Here is a 14,337-nt window from a genome sequence, read left to right as displayed (position 1 = left end):
GCTATTTTATACTCACTTGTCTGACAACAGGGAGAGAAAGGCAGACATGTAAGAACAACTCATTGGTGAGTTGAGCTGTATTCAAGCACACCCGACTGTTTCTCCCACTCCTCAGCAGATGCTATAGCTTTGTAGGACACTTGGCAACCAGAAGAGGATGGAGAAGACATTTAGACTTTTTTTTCCTCTAAGTGTTTTTTTTTTTTTTTATATCTGAAAACGCTAATGTTCATACTTGTTCTTCTCATGCATTTTTATATTTCTCCAGCTTAGTGTGGATGCAGTTTCGTTCTCAAAGCGCTGCGTTGTTTTCCTGTCATTTCTTTGATCTACATTTTTATCCTTTCTGCTGCAGCTTTCCTCTCTTCTTCACTATCCATCACTGACCTTACTCCACCTGTGCTATTCTACTGCTTTCCCCTGAGCAGAATAGCTCTCTCCATCAGTCAACGTCAAGCCGCACTATGTGAGTTTCTGCACCTGTGTGTGTGCGTGCATGCGTGTGTTGTCGAACTGGGTGCCGGGGCCTGCACCTCAGCCTCCCCGTTATGCTCAGAGCAATCAATAGAAAGCGAGGCATCATCTGAGTGAGAAAAACCGTAGCTCAGCTGTCACAGCACCCTACGAAACAATGAGTCAGAGCACCCCGGGGAGCTCCGAGTGTGTCAGTGCGTGTGTATCAGTCCTCTTTATGCGTGCATTTTGCACCTTAAGCGCATCTGTTTCCACCTTCAGTGAGTCGGCCACATAACATAACCTTCATGCACACACACACACACACACACGCACTGAAAGACTCTGAAACTCCCCAGGGTCTCACTCTCAGCTCAAGCCCTCACCTTCATGAAGAGTTCAGCATCACTGTCAGTGCACATTAGATCTGCCTCACTGCATTCACGCATGGTGACCTGTCCAGTGGCCATGTCAGGCATTTACGATGAATTATTTAATTTCTATTTACATGAGGCTTTGAGTTGTATAAATTGAAAATGACTGGCGGGGTTTTTGGTTTACTAAACTAAATAAAAAAACATAAACATGCAGACAGGGAGCTGAGGGTGTCAGCAGCAGCATGGTAATAATTCTCTTGCTCTTGGCCTGACCTTCTGTCTAGACACGGTCTAAATGTAACTTCCTGGGAGGGCTGTATTGTCTTCTGCATGCCCAAAGGTGCTGCACCTCCATGACCTCCTGTTTCTAATAGCCTGTAGGATGCTTCTTGTTGAACATGCATGTGATAGGGTCCTTTAGAGGGAAGCCTTTTGTTCCCCACTGCAGTTAAAGTGAAACTGATATTTTTATGTATTCAGATATGCATTAAGGAAAGAGTCAAGTCAAGTCTTTGGTGCCACCTTTTTAAATGGGAGCAGCACATTTTAACTTCAGCAGAAGAAGAATTATTCATTGTCTGGGTACTTTTTTTTTACGCCAACACTATTGGGTTGCAGTGCACAAACTCCTCATCACAAAGATGAATGTACATCTCAGGGTTCAGTGGTGCTCGACAGGGATGTGGAAATGATTCATCCTTCACAACAATCTCCACCAGTGGGTGAGTGCAAGTGTGCATGGCGCACACCAAGAGGATGCTACAGGCCTGAATGCTGGACCCATACACATACCCCTCGTTTGGGTCATCTTCTTCCCTTAAATAGAAGGACTAGGAATGGGTAAATATCAAAACTCCTGCTGGTATTAAACAACCAGTACTAGTTTTGTTGTATTCTGATGTCAACACTCAAACGATAAACAAAGAATAATGCCCAAAAAGTTGACTTCATGTATTTCAGTTACATTTCATAATATGTAAGTTTAAAGGGTCATTTTTAAGTTTTTTATATCATGTTGACGATGTGTGAATAAATCAAATAACTTGAGGGTGATCTTAATAAATGAAGGTAAATGAATACATAAACACATACATTAAACATTAAAGTTTTTTGTATAAGTTAAACTTAAATATAGTTTATGTAATCAAATCACTATTTGACCCTTTACATTGAACTTATATAATGAAGTTGCATTTAAATTGAATATGTAATTTAAATTAAAAAAAATTGTAGTGAACTTTGCATTGCTTTGATGTGAATTTGCTGTTGTTAGGCACCACTCACTCCCCAAATGAATCTCTCCCAGATTGAAGGTTATTCATCCTGATCCCTGTCTTCTTGGACGCCCAGCACACTCGTACTTTCAAAGCTGTGGTTTTCATATTCATATGAATGTACATTCTTTTCCTCTTGAATGTCAAATAAAATGAAAAAATATAAAATCTGTTCCCTGCATCATTTTCCTGCACACTGATTCACTGAGGTGGCCAACCTGTGAGTAGCTCTTTAAATAGTAAAATGTTTTGCAGGCAGATATTCATTATTTATACCGTCTCCTCTATTTTAATATATTAATGATTTTATTCAAGAGATGGCCTTCTTACTCTCCTTGGTGTCATATTTCTTTGTTTAGTTTATTTGTTATTTGTATTGATTGTTCTTTTCACTTTGTAGTTTAATCAATCTTGACCCAATTTAGTTTGTCCTTATTTTCATCATATAATTTTGTCTTGTTACCATTTTTGCTAAATACTGTTTTCTAAATACAAAATGTATCAATTTGATTTCATTTGAATCTCAGTAATTTATTGTTTTCATCTGTTTCCTTAGATCCTTGCAAATGTGTGGTAACTCCTTATGTCCATGTTTACTTAGAAAGCACATTTGGACAATCCCCCCTTCTGTTTTTACAATATGTTATGTATATAAACTCAACCTGACACACTATAATGAAGAAACTTTCTTGTGTATTTTAACAGTGACCTTTAATAACACGGAAATGTGAGGAAAATGCACTTAACCTTAGAAAGTGTTGCAGTGAGCTCTTTGCTTTAAAATGACTTTGGACATTGAGCTCAGATTTTTACACTGCAATATCAAAGTTGAATATATGGAATTATTTCAAACCTTTTTCCTTCAAGCAATATTGAAGTCCTTTGTATATTGATTGATTTGTCTGCTCGTTAGGCAACTACCTTGGTTTCTAGCAGCACGTTACTGAGTTTGTCCTCAGAGCCTTGCCTCCTTTTTATCCAATCATTTGTCGCATTAGTGTCAATAGTGAACTTCTGAACAAGCAGTGGAGCCCGGCCTGCTCAGAGGCCTCGCTCTCTGCGGCCGTCATATCCTCATGTTGCACAGGAAGATGCACAAACTATGTCTCAAGTCATAAATTCTAGTTTGGATCAATCAACAATGTCATCTGGACTCTTCATTGCCTCTGCAGTCACTTTCTACATTCAAAGTATGTATAAGTGACATTTACAGTAAATGTTTATCTGGGCTTTGCTCAATTATTTGAATCTATGTTTACCAGCTTGTTGCCTGGATGCAAACCTGTCAGTCTTCACCATGACGTCTCACTGCAGATCTATAGATCAACCCATGGAAATCTTCCTCTCGTGTTCATTTATGTTTACAGCCATTTTTAGCCATGTTGCACAGTGTGACACATGAGTACTGTGTACACAACCTTTATGTGTTAACATCTTTTGGGGGTATTTTGATGCAACAGTGTCATCCTGACTTTTCAGTGCCACAGCCTCCCCTCAGCTTCAGACACAAAGCCTGATTTGGAGTGAGAGGATGATTACCGTGTGTGTGTGTGTGTTTGTGTGTGTGTGTCTACACATACGTATGTGGATTGAATAACAACAGCCTGTTGCCTGGATGCAAGCTTGAGGTGATAATATCTCCTCTACCTATTTCATCAATTTCATCACCTATATCTATATTTCATCATTCGTCTACAGTGTGTCTGCTTTTGAACACCCTGAGCAAATGCACCCAACTCCAGCCACGTTGCAAAGTAGATTATAATTGTTTACCCTCTACACGCACTTGTTCCCATTTGTTTACCATGTTATTTTATTCAATAAGGTATTTTATTGAACTAGGTTAATCATTCATCCATCCAATCATTCACTATCCAGTGCCTCAGCAGTCAGATATTCAGGTTCAGTCAGAAACTAATGATGTCTTACTCTTGCAATTTCAATATCTTCATTGTATAAATGATAGCTACTTTATATTTTCCTATTTCCTTATGTGTATATTGCATGTTTACTATTTTATTACCATACTTGTTCTACTGATGCTTTCCATTTTTTACAATCCCTGTTGCTGCTGTAACACTGCAAATTCCTCCATAGTGGTGGGACTAATAAAGGATTAGTTTCCATCCATCCATTCATTATCTTTACGATTTATCATGTAAGGGTCTCAGCGGGAAAGGGGGCTGTAACCAAAATATGATCTTATCCTCTCTCATCTTATCTTCTCTTTTCTGATGTATAACAACTTTTTTAAAGGTTCAGTGTGTAGAATGTAGTGACATCTAGTGGTAAAGTTGCATTTTGCAGCTGAATAACCCTGACCTCACCCTCCCCTTCCAATTAGAAAGAGAACCTGTGGTAACCTTCAGTTTTCATTGAAACTCAAGGTGTTTAGTTTGTCCTGTTTGGGCTGCTGTAAAAAGCATGTCAGTCTCTGTAGAGAGGACCCGCTCCCAATGTAAATATAAAGTATTTCAATATAAAGGGCCCATTCTAGGGTAGAGAAAACAACCATTCGTACAATTTAGATGAAGCAAACTCATGAAAAGATCACTAGGATTATTTTGTATTCAATTTCTGCCAATAGATCCATTTCACCTAAATCTTACACACCGGACCTTTAAGTGTATCCATACATTTCTCACCATGCGATCTAAATACTGACCTATTGCACAGAAGTCTGCCCCGAGAAACCTGTTTGGAATCCAAACACCTTCTCTCTAGCTCTGTATCTTCAGCCATATTTTCACAATTAAAAAGAAGTGATTCCCACATTCACCCTGAGGATTTAAAATGTTTGGTTCACTGTTGTGCAATGCCTGAATGTGTCCACATTTAGGAAGTTATGGCCCTCTAACCTACTTTTCTATTTGTCCACAAATTCTCATGCACCTAATTAAAAAAAAAGTCTTCTCCCCATCTGGCACTTAAAAGAGTCTGTTTTTCAAAAACACTTTTCTTTGCTTCAATTGTACCTCACTTCAAAGCTGTGAATGAACATGTCTGCCAATTACTATGTAAATGTGCTGGACAAAATGTTCCTTTTCCTATCTTCTGGGTTCTGTTCAAGGTTTCTTTGTGTGTTTGTTTACCGTATTGATCTGCTGTTTAGTAACATTTTCCTCTCTAACAATTGGTTGTGTTACTCTAAAAAAATTCCTCAGCAATATCTTCTTGGTATATTTGCCTTGTATATAACACAATTTTAAAGTTTCACAAGTTTGTGAACTGCTGGTCTGAGAGTCTTTTGATTTTAACCTTGGTTAAGGTAACCATGGGTCTGAATAATCCACCAGTGTCACACGGGGTAAGGTTACAGTGACATGTCAGTGAAACATAGGACTTTGTGTTATTTTGGCCATTAGGCAGTATTTGTGAGCCACAAATCAAATGTCAGTTTTTTGGTCATTTAGTGTCTGACAAGAGAAACAGGATCATGTTTAACTACAACACACTCATTTGAGATTTTATTTCTATTAAAGCATAGATTCCTAGCCAGAGGTATTTGTCTCTGTGCAGCTTAAACTGCTGCTGACAGGATTTTCCTGAAGTGATGAATGACACTCTTAAACAAACAAACCAGTTGGAGACGTTTTGGCTAATTTGTCCTGTTTAAAATGCCGTGATGAAATCATATCCACAAATAATTCAACTACAGATCCACTTGGGAAAAGGGAAGAGTGTGTTAATTCAGTTAATCCTATAATCTGACCCTGACCCTAGGAAACATTGAGCTCAACACAACAGGGAGTTAGGAGCAACCACATTAACTCTCCAGCAGTGGAAGCTGAGGTGGAGCATTTTGAAATGCTTTGAGCAGAAGCAGTGGCTGTCAGCAGCGACATAACTTTCAGTGGCTGTTCACAAAAACCTTTATTCCTCAGCCTGTGCCGCAGATAGACACATGACTAAACAAACCATTTGAAAGTTTAAATGTGTCTAAATTTGGTTTAATCCTTTGTCTGTAACAGCAGGACAAGCTGGTGACGCAATAGCTGGCATCGTCTGCGTGGACCGGGTCCCCCGCAGGAAGCGGACGCTGTATTTAAACACATATTTTGTCGTCTGTCTATCCTTTAAGTCCTAAAGAATTTATTTGGCTTCCATTTAAAGCTGTAATGTTTAAAAATCTCTGCGGCAACCTTGGTGTTTAGAAAAACAGTCTGAGTAGAATTACACAAAAACAACCTGCAATTAACAACCAGTTTTCAATGCAATACACAGTATGTGTGAATCCAAAAGGTACCCATGTCTCAGTCCCTCCCACCCACTGAGCAGCAGTGGGTAGACAGAAGGCAGTAGCATCAGATTGATTGTAAATCCTTAAACCGAAAATCCATGCTGAGTTGGCATCTTATTACCAGAAAAGGTTTGACTTGTAAAAATGTCTCTGTATTGTCTGTGTATGAAATTTGTATTGGAATGATTCAGACCAGTAATTTGGATGAAAGTCACAATCTTTGCGTCCTGGTTTTTGATTGGGATTTTAAACATCTGACAGCAAAAGCCTCTGTTTCTCTGGTGAAATGTTTTAGTTATATGATAAGAGATGGTTCTCCAGTATGTAGCATTTGTGTCTAACTGGATTACCAACCCTTTGATGCCTTGTAATACTCAAGAGGGTACAGCTTTATATATCTACAATGGAACATTGTGGACAATCTACACTTGGTGCAAGAGAGTTTTGTGTGTTGCCGGCGTATGCAGTAAAAATGCAAAGATGAGCCATTCTATCTGTGTACCACACATGCTTCAAGGTTATTTTTACATTCACATTCAGAGAGTCCTGTAGAAAACACTGAAAAAAACAGAATCTCTACCTCAGAGAGATTTCCCCCAGGTTGGCTGCACTGGATAATGGGCTCAAGTATTTATTCATTTATATATTGATTGTACCTGTGAGCTTTCTAACAGTTTTTCCTCCTAAATATTCAGCATTTCCCACCCTATTCACCAGCTGTGCAGTTATTGGAATTCTCTTCAGAAAATATGTTGTGACCTTTTCAAAATATGGGCTGAAATAACAACAATTAAACTTCTGAAGGCTTGAGGCTACGAGTGTCTCTATGTTTGAAATGATGCCAACAGTATGACTTTGTTTTGGAATACAGTTACAGTATGTTATGAATAATACATTGAAAATACACAGCAATAAAGAAATAGGCAATTGAAACATTTTAAGTACCTCCAATTTTTACAGATTCGCCACTTAGCCATAAGAAATTCTATGTGGCCTCATGCCCAATGTCAGTAGGGATCAGCGTCAGTCCCCCTGCAACCCTCTAAGGATAAGTGGTATAGATAATAGAGGAGCTGTAAGATATTTTAAATCGAACTCCGGAATGATCTGCCCTTTGCTTGTGGTCTCCTCCCATGGCAAATTTCATTTCGGCTGCAGTATACAATGTCATTTCCCACTCCATGCCCATTCTTTTTTAATTCACAGCTCTTTTTATTTTGATCACTGACTGCCTTTCTGTCACCAAACTCTTTGAGCAACATTTTAAAAGTACCTTCTATTCCTACCATTATCTGTGACTGCTACTTTTGTGACTCATTACAAAAATAACTGGGGGCATTAACGTTGTGTACTACTATATTTTGCATGTAATACTGAGTTTAAAAATGGGCCTCAGTATGGAAACACTTAAGATTCTGCTGAAAAATAAAAGATAATGATGCTCAATTGGATAGAGAAATCACTGCATGTATCCAGAATACACTCTGACATGAGAAATGGTTTTAACAAGGGATAAACAAGAAAGCTTAAGAAATGTAAAAAAAGTACTTGATTAATGATCAAGACATGTTCTAAAAAGAAAAAAGGGAAAATAGATCTACTGGTTGCAAAGTAGAAAAATTAAGATATCTTACCTTTCCGACATACTGAGGCTCAGGTCCAATATGTTCCTCTAGAACAAAGAACTGGTTCCAGATCCAGCCCCTCTTGGGCCTATGGTGAGAATCCTTGTCTGTGTCCAACAACTTGGTCTGGTTCCTTTGTGCTCTGGTGGCTGTTCTGGAGATTGAGGGGGTGATCTTTGCGTCCGATTTTGCATTTGTATTTGTTTGTGAAGAAGGTCTGACTTTGGAATTAGACTTGGGATTGGATAGCGAAGCTGGGCTGGCATTGTAGGAGGTGCTTGGGCTCATCCTATCAGATGTGTTGGACCTTTGATTAGGACTGAAAATTGAAGATAATTTAGTGCTGGGGACTGACTCAGGATTAGTCTTAGGCCCAGTCACTACCTTGGAGTTGGGACCTGCCTTAGGCTTAGGCTGAAACAAAGATCCAAGCCTTGGTTTTGGTACGGTTTTGGAGTTGATGCTTGAAGCTTGCTTGGGATTGTTCAAGGTGTGTCTTGCCACCTGCTGAGATGTTGATTTGTATGGCAACCCTTGCTTTGAATCAGAACCGTGTTTGAGTCTAGTGTTTGAGCTTGATGCAGCCTGAGAGATTGCTGACGGAAGGTTGGGCTGGTTAGGCATGTGGGTGTCTGTGAGATAGAACATAGTATCAAGTCTTGGCTTTAACTGAAACTTGCTCCAGACATATTTGGCAGAGCTCAAGGGTTGGCTGGGCATCAGAGCAGTCTTATGTTTGTCAGGACTTTTGCTTGGGATTGGGGTTGGTTCAGGTACTGATATCAGTCTCTGGTTTGGGTACAGGTTGGGGTTTGTGTGAGGGCTCAGATTGACCCGGGTCCCATAACAACTCTGGGAGACAACACATAGGAAGACCACCAGAGGACAAAGACAGGAAACTGCAGCCGCACTGGCTGGAACTCTCATTGTAAAGAAAAATGGTCTGGAAATGTGTTCCCCTCTCACCTCCACTGTGTCAGACCACCTTGGGCATACACAAACACGCCCACAAATACACTCAAACCCTCAGGTTTGCAGTCCTTTTTCCAGTGCAGCGTATCCAGGAATGCCCACATGGTGCAGTCCAAAGAATCATTTCATACAGTTCCCTCAGAAAAATAAAAACAAACTCCATAATCTGGTTCACAACTAAAAAATATGTGTGGACATTAGATGTTACTTGGAATTTGAGGTTTCATTTTCTTCCTCCTAACGTTGTTCATACCCATGAAGTCCATTTGGATTTTAATGAGAAGTTCAGACTAGAAACAGCCTTTGTCCAAAAGTAAAATTAGGATCCAAGTAGGTACAACTTAAGTCCATAGCGTACTTGTGCTTCAACACAGCAATATGTCTTCTGGCCAAAATCTGCCAGAAGTGTATTTTGATGTTGAAAACAAAAGTCAGGTGCAGATGGTTGGGTCTGGGCTCATCAAATGTCTTCTTTCCTGAATGAAAGAAAGAAGGAAAGAAAAGAAAATCAATCAATCAGAGTTAATCCTAACCCCTGAAATCTGACAAATAAAAATAAAATCAATATAGTAAAATTTCTGCTTGAATACAACAAGTTACAGCATCAGCTAAATGAAATGTAATGTAATGTAATGTTATATAGTTGCTTTGTCTTTGAAAATCTCGGTGATAGTCGATTATCTATAGAAGACTAATTTCAAGAAATTCTATCACTCAGCAATGTTGCTTAAAATAAACAAATAAATAATCATGCAACTGTCATTCAGAGTGGAAACTTGTTTTTCTAAAGCAGACCAAGCATCAAAGCCAACACAGAGGCGGCTGTGGCTGAGGGGCAGAGCGGTCGTTCAATCCTCAGTCTTCCCCATCTGCATGCCGGAGTGTCCTTGGGCAAGACACTGAACCCCTAAATGGCCCTTCATAGATGATGAATGCACTTAATGTAAGTCGCTTTGGATAAAAGCGTTTGCCAAATGACATGTAATGTAATGTATTGAACACTTATTAAAGAAGATAATGTCGATTTATGGAAGGTCATATTTAAATGCAAGGAAAAAAATGAATAAAAGATTCTGCAAAACAAGACAGACACAGCATACCTAACATTGTCAAGTCCAACATTCATTTTTTTTGCTTTATATCAGTCCTCTGTTCAACTTTCTTAACTGGCTGGTCACTGATTTCAATGTTTATTGCAGAGTTCTTAAAGTTGTTTTTCGGAAACATTGTTTGTGTGAGTGCTGTGACTGAACCAAAACGTTAATGTAAAACCGACGGGTTTAGCTAAACAAGCAATGCTAAATTGGTTGGAGCCACACATGAATGTAGGAAGTGTCTTCATGAGCCCTGCCAGCTGCCGTTCCCATCCTATCTTAATCCTAACAACACAATTTGATTATCCTCCAGTCCCATGAGAATTCAGTGGGACCCATCACCTTTATAGATGATTGAAGTAATTTAAAGAGTGAAAACTGTGCGAGTGAGCTGAAACATTATATTCATAAACAGGAGAGATGATTTCGTATAAACCACAATTCTCTGTGAGGCTGTACTGATAGATTCTACATTGAATTACCTTGACTTTCTGTACCAAATTTCCAGAGTATCCATGCAATAGCTGTCAAAAAAAGGCAATGGCTATCCGTCAAATGTTGAAGTGTGAAGTCTTAGACTGACAGGTAGTGTTGTTAAAAATGATCTCATCAAATGTTCACATATTAACAATGTCGTGTATTATTGATTATAAATAAATTTACCTTAATTAGATTCAAGCCTAATTGTAACCTTGTCCACAGCCATTCACAGACTCATTATTTCAAATCAATTCACAAAATATCCTATAATAATACACGTCAGTTTCTCTAGATAAAGAAAAGTTCAGATACACACTATAAATATGTAATTTTTAGATGAACCTGTCCTTTCTGCTATCAAGCTGAGCCTATTTGAATCATACGTAAGTAATGCACACTGGCTGCATGAGCTGCGCTGCTCTTCTAGAGAATCTAGGCTGTTTTCTCCGCGTACTGCTCATGGTTCACAGCAGAATGGACAGTGACCACTATCTGTTGAATATGTCGCAACATAAATATTTGCAACACTTCCTGTTCCTGCTACAAAGTAAAGCACTCTTGCATTTCTGACTACATTCATTTGTGTTAACAAGGTTTTTATTGTTATGTATGGGACCGGGAGATGAACGGCTTTGTACCGTAGAGTCCGCCCTCTACATACCTTTATTTGAGGAAATACAGTAATCATACCAGAAACCTCACATTGCAGCTCTGCACATTGCCAGTGTGAACAACAGACAACCGACAACCATTCAGCAGATCCAGGGCTTAGCGGTTACACAACGCTCAAGTTTGTTTCTTGGTTAGAGGAAACAGGATTGGATTTTTCTGGGTTTACTGAACATTTTCTGCAAAAAGATCAACACACTGTTGTTTTGTTTGCTTAGAAAGGCTCTTAAGGTATATGATGAGGACGCTATTGTGAAGTTGGAGGAAGTTACCTGAGATCCTGTCCTTTACATCTATCTTACAGTCCTACAGCCATACAAAGTTTACAAAAAAGTCAAAATATATATGCATAACAGCAGTAAGAAAGTCACTAAAATCAGGAAATTACGTGAGTACATGGTAGCATGTGCAAGGAGAAAAGAATAGGACCAAATATTGAGCCATGGGCTACACCCCATTTCAGCCAAGCATGTGAAGAGACATAATAAGCAGTGGCCACAGAAAAACTCCTGTCCAACTAATAGACGGCAAACCAGTCACGGGACGTCCCTGGTATACCTCCAAGTATACTAAGAAGAATTGAGTGGTCAAGAGTGTCAATGGCTGCCCTTGCATTGGCACACATTATATTATATTATCATTTGAAACCACGAGCAAAGCAGTTTTCTTTATTTTACCCTGAAAACTAGACTGGATTTCAATGTGGTCCAGGGCCTGTAAAAGTTATATATTGCTTTTTCAAAGATTGTACAAATTAAAAGAAGTTTGGATGTAGATTGACAGTGACTGTTTTTTTAAGAGTGGTTGAAAACTGGCATGCTTTAAATACTACTACATAAAGAACTAAAAACATCTTTAAAAAGAGAGGTTGTAATATGTCAAGAGTGCTAGATGGGGAAGCATTTGGTAGACAATGACTGAATTCTTGAAACGATGTGCTAAACTTGCACAATAAAAAAACATGGGCTAGGCAGTCAACCCCAGGAGTACATGAAGGCAATAGTTGAACCTACATCCTGACCACCAAAACAGGGTGTAAAACAGGGAGAAGCAAGGTTCACCATCTTATCACTTCAGTGTTTTTCCACCTTTCTTCACTCTCTTTTAAGACAGTGTATCTTATTGTTCATCCATTTTTCAGTTGGGCAATGACATACGATGACAAACATTGTAGCATAGGAACACACAAAGTCAGTGATGTGGTAAGGGGAAGCCATATTCTTACTCCTGGCAAAGACATCTGCAAATTTGTCTGCACAACTGTTGCTGTTGGGAGTGTGACAATGGGCCATGCATTGAATTGGGTCCTGGCGTTGCAAACAGTGTAAAAAACGTGTGATCAGACACTAATAAGTTATCAATACTTATTAGCTTATTAACCCTAACCCTAACCCTAACCCCCACAAATCAAGAGTATTGCCATTATTGTGAGTTAGCCCTGATGGAGACTAGAGTCTCTTGGTGAGTAACAAACTGAAGTTTGACCCTGAAATTACATGTATACATCTGCCAATTCAAATTAACAATGCTAAAGTTTGTATCAAATAGCGCCTTTAAAGAACTGTGATTTACATATACCGTTGTCTGTCACTGAGTTTTTCCACTCTCCTGCAAACTAACTTACCCACTTGTTCAATCCAGATTTTTGTCTTCTCTTCTAACAATGAGCACATTTGCATACTTCAAGCAGAGAAGAAAGTTGATAACAGCATCTGACAAAAGCTTCAAATCCACCTGTCAAAATGCTCTGTCTGTGTTTTTACAGGACTTTCAGTTGAAATCACTTCACCTATCAGCTGTACCATCCTCATGTGCAAGCATGTAGATGTAGAAACAGGGCACAGACAATATGCAAGCAATAACTGTTTCATCAGTGATGGAGCCTGGCTGCGGAAGCCTCTGCTGAAATGATTCCCCTTTTTATTTCTTCCTCTGTCTCTGTTTTGTGAGACCTGTAATTGATTTATAATGAAATGAGCACGGGAAAGAGTGAGAATACATTAACTTGCGCTAAGGAGCTATTTGTGCCAGAAACCATGTGGATATGTAATACATGATATTAATGGAGGGCCTCCTTGTACTGGAGGAGATTATTTTTGAAACTATCACATATAAGCTGTTTACTCGGTCCTTTCAATATTAATACACTGCCATATTAAAATGGATTTGGTTGGTGGATTTTGAAATTAATTGGTCGATTTATTTGATTGTGACTAATGATTTACTAATGATACCTCAAGGCTCAGAAAACCAGTGTCCTTGGTAGAATTTAAACAACATCTCCATCAACAGAAATGCTGGAATTTCTCTTTTATTGATGCAAAACAGCAGATACACTGTATACAATAAATTTGTAACCGAAAAACGGTTTCAATTTGAGCACATTAATAAATTACAGCTCTTCAAATATTAAAAACAAGCATTGCTCTCTCTCTGGGTAAACACATTATCAATCAATCAATAAATCATTTATCTCTGGAGGATAATACAACGTTCCACCTGCTTTTCTCAAGTCCCTTTGATGCCAGCCATTCGGTCTGAGCTCATTATACATGTTCCTACGAATGCACAGAGCTGCCATACTACTGCAATTACATGAATCCTTTGACAGCTCAGGAGTCAGGCAGCATTATATGTACAGAAAGATCACGCTGAAGCTTCATAGATCTAATAGGCTGTAATAAGAGAGAAAACCCTGGTTACTTAGTGCCCATGGATTATTAATTTGAAAGGAGAATGGACAATAGAAAAAATCAGCTGGGTTACATCGTGTAACTCCAGACTGAGTAGACTTAGCCCTGTTATGCTCCACCTTTTGCATAACATGCTCCCAGTGAACTGCACTTCAGCTCCAAATCTTAGTTCTTTTAAATCAATGCCGAAGTCTTTCCGTGTTTGCCACAGCTTTTTATTAAATCAAATAATTACTCTTTTATTTCTTATTCTATTCATATTGTATTTAACTATTAATTTCTTTTTTAAATGCTTTTTTGTATTGTCTTATGTTGCTTTAAAAAATTGTCATGATGCCTTTTGTATTTTATGTAAAGCACTTTGAATTGCCCTGTTGTGCTAGTCAAATAAATGTACCTATCCTTGCCTTGCCTCTTAAGAGGATCTACAGGATTTCAACCCTGTAAATTGTCAATATTA

General features: G+C 38.7%; 1 protein-coding gene across 1 annotated transcript in view; it reads right to left on the bottom strand.

Annotated features, from left to right (window-relative positions):
• The window catches only part of LOC117777906 (cadherin-18-like), a 147,064-nt gene that overhangs the window by 110,493 nt on the left and 22,234 nt on the right, over positions 1-14,337 (bottom strand). Inside the window, exon 2 of the mRNA XM_034613002.1 lies at positions 7,979-9,417. Coding sequence (XP_034468893.1) covers positions 7,979-8,896 — 918 coding nt within the window. The 5' untranslated portion in view covers positions 8,897-9,417. The remainder of the gene's footprint in view (positions 1-7,978; positions 9,418-14,337) is intronic.

This window comes from Hippoglossus hippoglossus, chromosome 17 (assembly GCF_009819705.1).
Source record: "Hippoglossus hippoglossus isolate fHipHip1 chromosome 17, fHipHip1.pri, whole genome shotgun sequence".
NCBI classification, from domain to species: domain Eukaryota; kingdom Metazoa; phylum Chordata; class Actinopteri; order Pleuronectiformes; family Pleuronectidae; genus Hippoglossus; species Hippoglossus hippoglossus.
Note: the sequence above shows the minus strand (reverse complement) of the source record. Positions and strands in the feature narration are given on the sequence as shown.